The 9,374-nt window shown below is 45.2% G+C and overlaps 1 protein-coding gene across 1 annotated transcript; it reads left to right on the top strand.

Annotated features, from left to right (window-relative positions):
* The first annotated feature begins 4,173 nt into the window (after positions 1-4,173).
* On the top strand, positions 4,174-6,458 carry TCF21 (transcription factor 21). Its single transcript, XM_028125395.2, has 2 exons — positions 4,174-4,623; positions 6,369-6,458. Exons 1-2 carry the CDS (start codon positions 4,174-4,176, stop codon positions 6,456-6,458), a joined length of 540 nt encoding a protein of 179 aa, XP_027981196.1.
* Positions 6,459-9,374: the final 2,916 nt, after the last annotated feature.

Here is a 9,374-nt window from a genome sequence, read left to right as displayed (position 1 = left end):
TTTGTTTTTTGTTTTGTTTTTTGTTTGTTTGTTTTTGCCAGCTTTAAATCTTAGTGTTATGGGTTTGAAGCTACAATCCATTGAATAAAATGCGGAAAGGGCAGAGGGGGTACGTGAACATGAAGATGACTTCCGATTGCTGATCATAATTGATGTATTGCTGATCATAATTGATGTCAGGTAAAGATAACAGCAACACCCACATCACTATATTGACCTCCTTAGATAGTCACCAATCTCACTCACTAGGGCTCTACTCACTTTAGCTGCCAAATATGACAGGCCAGCACCATTACTATTTGGAACACATAAGGAGAGATAATGCTTACTTTATAAATTAAGTTAAAAATGCAATTTTAAAAAGGGAGGGGCACCTGAGTAGCTTAGTCAGTTAAAGGTCTGACTCTTGATTTCCACTCAGGTCATGATCTCAGGGCCATGAGATTCGAGCCCCAAGTCAGGTTCTGCACTGGGCGTGGAGTCTACTTAAGATTCTATCTCCCTCTACACCGCCCCCACACTCTCTCAAAAAAAAAAAAAAAATAGAACCAGATTTTAATAGGCTTATGAGCAGGAGATGGAAAACACTCAATTAGCAGCAAAGGGTACAGTAACAATTTTGTTGAATGGAGAAAGAAGCACTGATCTGCACGGAAAGTCCAGACATTGTTGAAGTGGTGGTCACCATATCAAGTAAAGAGAATAACACAGCAGGAGGTGTTCATTAGAAGTGAAGGGGATAAAACAGAATTGGCAGTTTCATCAATTTGCCAGCCTGCATGCTTCCTGGCCAAAAAATGGAGAGTATGAGAAAAGAATTAAATTTTTAATTTGAAGACATAATTCCCCCCTCCCCTGGGAAAGAGAATGTGATGGCATATGAAGTCAGTTAGAAAGAAGCCTGTGATGTTTTCCTTCTCATAAAAAAAGGAAGCAAAATATTTTATCCAAGCACAACTGAATCAAATTTGAACTTCCTGAAAATTTATCAGTTGATAAACCAGGATTTAAGTTCAAGGACACATTCCACACCTAATCTTCATTTTACAACCCTTGGAGATAGATTTTCCTTAGCACTGAAATCTTTCAAAGATAGTCTTTCTTGCAAAACAAATCGTTAGAAGTGTGCAGCAAATTGGCCAGATGTCTCTGGGGCATAAACTCTCTTTTAAAAGTAAGGCAAGAGCTTTTAGTAACTACCTCGTGCTTTCAAACGATGAGCTTTCTAGTTGGCATTTTGAAACAGTAATGTTCAAAGTATTTCTCTTGTTATCGAAAGAGTTAATACAGCTTCTCAAAATGTGCCTCTCTTCTCACAGAATATAGTTTATATTTGGGGAGAATTTGGCACAGCTTAAGTTACAGCCTAACTGGTTTTCTTAGTAGAATCCAATAAGGCATTTCTCCCACCCATTTGTCCCTTAGTGTTTATTAGCAGGGATAGACACAAAATGTCAAGAGGAAAGAAAAAAGTATTATTTATATTAATGTACTTTCTTCAAGCCTTCACATCAAGATACCCAAATAACAGCCTTCTTCACATCTTCACATCCTAAACTGGTAACCGTCCCTTGGAGAGTGTTCACAAACACCCCAAAGTTCATTATCAACCCAGTGTATCACCCCAAGATAAGTGGACTTAATTCTTGTTTATCTAAAAAAACAATAATTGCTAGGCACATAAATCAATTTGTGGCATGAAGCTAGTTCTGCTCTCTTCCAGAAATTGCTCTTCTTAAGTTTCGGACCTTGAAAAAATAGCAGAAATCTATTCAGCGGTCTTTATTTCTATGATTGTTGCTGTCCCCCAAACAGCCTGAGCAGTCTACCATCTGAGGTGTGGCAGAAAACCAGATCCTCACCCTCCCGCCAAAAGAGAGTGCTTAGAGAAGCAAAATCTATACAGCTTAATAGCTTGGTATGTGGTAAGGCCATAGTTCTGATTCTTAATTATGATTCTACTCTGGGGCCCCAATAAATAAATAAATAAATAAATAAATAAATAAATAAATAAATAGTGATTAGTTTGCAGATATCTCAGTAGCTGCACAAACACACATTTCACAAAGTGCTGGCCAATGCCTACTTTCACATATTTCTTTTAGCCTAAAAATAACTTTCATGTCTTCCTAAGAGCAAAAAAAGGGAGGGAAAATAAAGAAACTAGTTTGGGAATCAGTGGGGAAATGTTTAACAGGCCTGCTGGGTGTTCTCTTAATGCTGTCTTGGATCTCAGATTAAATTATTATACTTTTTCTGTGTTGTAGTACTGGGTCAGTTGTGCATGAGGACAAAGGCAACTTCAACTTGATATTTCTGTCATCCCTGCTGTGGGAAGAGTCCTGTTCCTGGTTTATAACATCAATCACTCTCACAATAAATCTTGGTGGTGGATATGGTCATTTAAATCTCCACCTGCACAAACAACAGAAAATAAGAGAGCTCATAAATCTCTACACTGGTGATTAACAAATTTTGGATCCTGGGCAAAGATATTATGGGGAGGGGTTCTCACTAATTCATTAATAAAGACTGATTTGCTGACAATCTGTTTAGTTTACAGCATGGGGGAAAGCAAACAAGACCCTACTAACAAAACAAAACGTTAGAGGTTAGTGAATTCCCAGCTGAGCCAGGATTAGAGATATGATATCTTAATGTAGGAGAGGGGTACAGCCCGTGAACCAAAAGCTCAGAAGCTGCTCTTACACTTTGCTCCAGCCCCTTGTCTTCGATGCCTAATTGCAAGGGAAGAAAACCTGGAGAAGAATCAGTAAGAGAGATTCAGGCGTTCTGTCTCTCCAATTTTATTTCATCGATTATATGCAATCTCTTGGTTTCTGGTTCCCTTTGCTTTTCTACTTACTCTCCAGATTTTCTTCTTCTCCAGGAAAGAGGGTCCAGGCTCGAGTTAGAGAAAGGAAAAAACAAAACAAAACAAAAACAAACAACAACAACAACAACAAAAAACCCTTTGCCCCAAGGGCTAATACTGCTTAGTATTCTGTAATACCAGTTTCAGGTGGGGAACCCGGGTAGCAAAGAGGCCCTAAGGAGAAGGCCAAGGCATTGGGAGGGTGAAAACAACAAGTCCCAGGCAAGATAATATCTGAGAGCCGCTAAGATTCTTAAGACATTATTAAATGCATTTCTAGAAAGAATTTTAGGGGAAAGTTTTAATTTTGTCAAGAAAAGATTATCAATTAACAAAATGCTTTCCACACACTCGTGGGACTCTATCTCACCACCCCCACCCCCACTAAACTGTGTGTGTTGTCCTGGGTGTGCGATCATCGAGTATGTTTGTGTGCACAAACAGTTCCATCATAGCTTTAAAGTGACCAGGTGCAGATGGATGTTTTGGTACTTTCTCTGCATCACCCTAAAGATTCAGTGAAGTGCTTGTTTTGTTAATTTACCCCGGTTAAAGGTGGGAAGATATCTTGGTAAAGCCACAGAGTCTTAGGGGTGTTGGCAGGCAGGAGTTGACCACTGTCTGGATGGTGTTTAAATTGCAGGGAAGAGGAGACAGGGGGATGCTTGTGAGATTTGTGTTTGGAAGTCCCAGATAGAGCAAAAGGATCCGGTTGTTTTTCTGAAGTCCTCAGTAACAACCAGCTACGACCTCTTAAGAGGGAAAGCAGGCCTTAGGAGATGGCCCTGGAGAGGGGCTGTGGGTGGGGCGCTCTCCTTGGCTAAACTGGAAGAAGGTGACTGGTATTTGCGTGTTGCAGTTGAGTTGATTTACATTGCAAGTTGGAAATCAGGGTCTGTGCGTAAGAGTTTCCCTCTGGTTGTGAAAGGGGTCTAAGAGTCGGCTGGGGCCTCGTAGGCCCCTCCCCTGGGCTACAAGGATCCGCCTCTCTATTCCCCAGATAAATTCCTAGTGTCCACCAAATTCCTCAGCGCTCTCTCACACTCCTCTGCGGCCAGGACTCCGGGGGTGGGGAAACAGAGCTGGGTTCCTCCCCGCAGAAGCCCTCTGGGTTCCTTCTCACAACTCTGCGAAGGGGAAACGGGTGTGAGACTCAACCAGACCCCAACTCCAATTCCCAACACGAGGTGGCTGCTTCATACTCCACACCCGGGGGCCTACTGGTTTGGGGCTCGCTCGCGCTCGCTCGCTCGCTCTCTCTCTTTCTCTCATCCCCCCCCCCATCCTCTCCCCCAAACATGTCCACCGGCTCGCTCAGCGATGTGGAGGATCTTCAAGAAGTGGAGATGCTGGACTGTGACGGGCTGAAAATGGACTCGAGCAAAGAGTTTGTGACTTCCAACGAGAGCACCGAGGAGAGCTCCAACTGCGAGGCGGGGTCTCCCCAGAAGGGCCGCGGAGGCCTGGGCAAGAGGAGGAAGGCGCCCACCAAGAAGAGCCCCTTGAGCGGCGTCAGCCAGGAGGGGAAGCAGGTCCAGCGCAACGCGGCCAACGCGCGCGAGCGGGCCCGGATGCGGGTGCTGAGCAAGGCCTTCTCCAGGCTCAAGACCACCCTGCCCTGGGTGCCCCCGGACACCAAGCTCTCCAAGCTGGACACGCTCAGGCTGGCGTCCAGCTACATCGCGCACTTGAGGCAGATCCTGGCTAACGACAAGTACGAGAACGGTTACATTCACCCGGTCAACCTGGTAAGTCCGCCGATGCCGATGCCGCTGCGGCTACCCGAATGCCCCCCGCCAGCGCGTCCGCAGCCGCGTCTGCGGAATGGCTGTGCGCTCACCTCGGCCGCCACCAGCCCGGCGCGCCTCTGGGGACCTTTGCAGGAGATCCCGCACCGCCCTCGCTCTCTGCCCTGCAAGCTGCTGGAGCGGAGATGATTTATGCAAGTGTTTGACGTGGCAGCCCAATTAAGAGTTCGCAAGTGTACTGAGCTGGCAAAGAGGGATCCCCGAACCCGCGCCAGCGCCGTCAGGGCTGGTGTGGGACAGGGAACACCAGCCAGATGCTGCGCGCCTAGAAGGCATTTTGTGAATCCCTTTATTCTTCTTTTAGCTGAAGGAGAACTTGATTTTCCCCTTCTCATTTTTGTACATAAAAACACCCAATTCTGTTTATTTCCCAGGTATATTTAGGACCATTAGATACAAATTCATGGCCCCGTAATTGTCATGTAAGTCCCCAATTATGTAAATATTCGGCGCTTCTCTTATAGGTAGATTAACATTTTTAAATCCCAGAAGTTCTAACAAATATCAGCCTAATCAGTAAATTCTCACAAATATTAGTGTAATAAGTGATATTAAAATATAATAAATAACATTAAAATAGGCCACTCTCGTTGAAGATTTAAAAACATGTTACAAAAAACCCGTAATGCTCACTGAGGCTAATTTCTCTCAAATGCATTTTGCTATATAAGAAGTACAGTTTAATTCCTTTTTTATTTCATTTCATTTTAAGACCTCCAGGCTCTAAAGAAAAACAAGGACCACAACTTACTAGCACCTTTGTTTATATATGATAAGAATGAGAGGTTTTCCTCTTAAAAGTCATCTTATCGGCCAGCACTAGTGGGAGAGGTTGGGAGCTTTGAATTGTCTTCTCACTGAATTGATTTCAGGAATTGGGGGGAGGGGTGCAAAACCACATTTTACCCTGGTAAATATTTTTCCCTCTAATTAAAAGTTTATTCTCTTTCTAAAAAAAAGATGCGTAAATAGCTTTTCGAAATCTGTAACTAAAATGAAAGTAATCACTTCATTTACAGTTGCTGCTGTGTTCATCTTTGAATAAAGAAACTGCAGTGAGCTTTATTATAAAACACCTCGGGGAAGGGAAAAGGCGATGTTCGCTCAGCCCAGTAGGAAGATGATCTTAAATAAAATATGCGCGTATATTCTTTTATTAGCATTATCCCCCCCACCCCTTAAGAGCCAGCGATTAATTTAGAAACTGTGGTCCAAAGCCCGCGTTTGTGAGGGAGGAAATGGAAGCTGGCAGTAGAAAAACAGACGGGGAGGAAAGCGAGGGGGCCGGGAAACCTGGGCAGGGCCTCAGAAGAGGGGCCCGAGGGCCACTTCGCCTTGAACCCGGGGTCCGCTAGGCGCTAGGTCCTTCTCGGCTTCCCTGCTTAGGCTTACCCCGGCAGCTGCCCCAGCCACTTTGGGCCTTCCAAGGGCCTCCTCTTTGGGTTTCTCTTACAACTGAGGATGAACCCCCTTTGCTCTACCACCCCGAGCTGTGACTTGGAGCCAACGCTTTTTCTTTATCCAGCCACGGGGCGCACTGGAACACGGAGCAAATTGCAGAGATAACGCCTCTCTCCAACTCACTGCCTGCCCCCACCTCTCCCTCTCCTTTAGTCTCAGGCTCCGAATCCACCACACCCCTCCTCCAAGGCCACTTACCTCCTCCACCCTCTTCTCTCCTGCAGACGTGGCCCTTTATGGTGGCCGGGAAACCCGAGAGTGACCTGAAAGAAGTGGTGACCGCGAGCCGCTTATGTGGAACCACAGCGTCCTGACCTTGGAGGTGCGAGTCTGGGAAAGGCGCGCTCCCGGGGGGAGCGGGCCCCGGGAAGGCGACCCCTGCCCTCCCTGCTCTCTGTCTCTGCTTCCCCCTCGCAACGCTCCTCTCCCTATCCCCCGCCCCCCCCCGCGAGAACACTTTAGAGCGACGAGGAGATTCGTTTCCAAACCTGAGGAGATCAGTTGTACTTACAAAGATTCCCATCTATTTAACTTTATTAACTTCTACCGTGAATGACTCTTCGAGCCTTGCTGGTCCAAGTGCAATATGTAATTATAAATATATAAATAGATAATAAGAGCCTATCAGTGTGTATCTTTTGTACAATATGTTGTAAAATGTAGATCATAGAATAGCTGACTTTGACAGTCACATTTATAAAGTAATTCACTTAAAGATATATATTTTTTTCAAACAAGTTTTGCTACTTTCGAAAATAAATCTTTCTTTATATTGCTAAAAGCCCTGACATTGGTGTGATTTTTACCAAAAAAAAAAAAATGATCTAGACTTGAAAGCAGGGGACTATGGGGAACCTTGAAAATAAAAGTGATTCTTTTGATCCTCAATCCAAACTTCTAGAGATGGAAAAGATTAAAAACAATTTCCACTGTGAAGGTGCAGCTCACATTTCACACTGAAACCTCAAAAAGAAACTCTGGTCTCAGGTTTGCAGGTTATTCTTAAGACAATTATAAATAATGTAACCGTGAACCAAAAAAAAGGGGGGGGGGCAGGATAACCGTTAGTAACAGTTACACGATTCAAGGGAAAAACACACCAAAAGGAAAATCCGATTTTCAAGTATTCCACGGTATAATTGATGACAGGAGCAGGAAGGTAAATTCCACGTTTTTTAGCTTTCTAGGCGCAGACATGAACCCAAACAACCCATAATGCGAAACTGTGAAGAAATAACGGGAGCTATGAAAAAGTGTAAATTCCATAACCTTTAGGAAGTGCTGCAACATACATTATTTATTTCTTCTTAGTAATTAATGAATTACTTCTAACACCGCTTATGCCTACCTATGGGTTACAGTTAGCCAGCGCCTTCAGCTCCCGGCCACGACTTCCGGCGGACTGGGTTTTAATTTAAACATCTTCCATGCTACGGAACAGCTCCTTGGGGAAGATTAAGTTGAGATAAACAGAGAGGCGAGGCCGAGGAGCCTGGAACCCGGTTCACTCGCTGCCCCAGCGCAGCCCGCAGCGGGCCGATGCGCCAGATGCCACCGGGGCTGTTTAATGTTCGGGGTTATGACCGCAGTGTTTACAAGACGTCTTCGGTTATTTATACTGTTATTCCTCGCAGAGAGCCTTGAAACTTCCGCTTCATTTGCTCTTTCTTTTCGATTTTTTTTCCTCTTTTTCTCGGCTCAATTTTGTACCTGAAGTAAGAGCTCCCTCGTCCATCTCCTGCACCTCCAACCAACCCCAAGGCTGCTTAGGGGGTGGAACCCTGGGTCTGGCCTTCTGGGAAGGAGCCAGCGACACTGGTCCCGACAGGTGAACCGCTTTGCCTGCCGTTCTCTGCCAGTGAAGGCTACCACATTACCAAGTGCAATTCTCTGCTCTTGGAGGGCTGGGAATTTTGCTCACTCCTAATCTGCCTGCTTGTCATTTGCAAGTCAGAGGACATCCTGGGGTGTCTGGCTTTCCTACCACTCCCCCAGCCCCGACTTGACCTTTAGGAGCGCATTTCAAGCTTTGACCACCTCCACCCTCCCCAAATTCCTGTGTTCCATTACTTCAACCACAGGACAAGTGCCCCCGGCTCCAAGATTCAGAATCCAAGTCAGAGATGAGTCCCAGAGTGATTCAGCTGTTTGCGTTTCACATTCAGCAGAATTTCCAAGCTCCCACTCACGTTCTTATAAACCAAATGCTCAAAATTCTGAGCACCCAACTCAGGTGGCCCACAGAGAAGAAATTGCTGCTTGCTCATTCTGTGGACCCCAAACTGCAAATGGACTTGAAAAAAAAAAGTCCTATGCCTCCTTTCTATAATTTGAAGTCTTTGCTTTCAGCATGAGGCATGTGGCTATGAATAGGGAACATGTGAGTTAAGCCCAAGTTCTGCCTCTAGGTTTTCCCTGAAAGGGCTTGGATCCTCAGTTTTCTCATCTTTGAAAATGGGGATGTGTTAAAATAATAATACTCATAATTTTCCTCTTTTGCCTTGCAAAACCTCAGTGGGATACACATGAGATTATATTTGTGTAATCACTTTATAAAAGAAAAGATCAATGCAAGTATCAGTTACTTTCACAAAGTAGCTAGAGATGAGCTGTCTATGCTTGACCTGACCTGAAAGTGTCTCAGGAAGCTCAAAGGGTGTGTGTTCATAGTGCACAGGTTATAGTCTTTCTATGGCCAGAACAAAACACCTTCTTTTCTTTGATGCAGTGCTGAAGGTTACAATTTCTCCCTCTCTCTCTCTTTCCCTCTCCCTCTCTCTCATGCCTTTACCTCTCCCCAGTATTCTCCGAATGTGTCTAGAGCTTTCTACCAATGTGACTATCCTGAAAATCGAGAACCCAGAATTCAGAGAGCAAATACAGGGCCCGAGATCAGCAAACAGAAGGGCTACCCTGGCGTCTTGCTGTCAGGAAGGCCTGCCAACAGGGGCCTCAGCCAAGAGCCAAGGGTGTCCTTGGGGTCCCATGGTTGTTCACTGAAAGGAGCAGGCAACACTATGGGAATGACTGGGTTTTGGCTACCACTAGCCCCAGGAATGTGGCAATGTGACCGCCCCAAACACTTTGATACACACATCCACAGTCTAAACACTTCTTCCCCATGGGCCCTTCTCTTAGGCCAGCCAGATCCCCAGCTCTCCCCCACCCACCACGCCTTACTTTCCAGTGTCTGTTGTCCTGGGACAGCCATCTTACCCTTGTCCCGCTCA

The sequence above is a fragment of the Eumetopias jubatus genome, unplaced genomic scaffold (genome assembly GCF_037043125.1).
Source record: "Eumetopias jubatus isolate StellerSeaLion01/CBP00866 unplaced genomic scaffold, mEumJub1_p1.0 scaffold_6, whole genome shotgun sequence".
In the NCBI taxonomy this organism is placed as follows: domain Eukaryota; kingdom Metazoa; phylum Chordata; class Mammalia; order Carnivora; family Otariidae; genus Eumetopias; species Eumetopias jubatus.
This window is presented reverse-complemented; position numbering and strand designations above follow the sequence as displayed.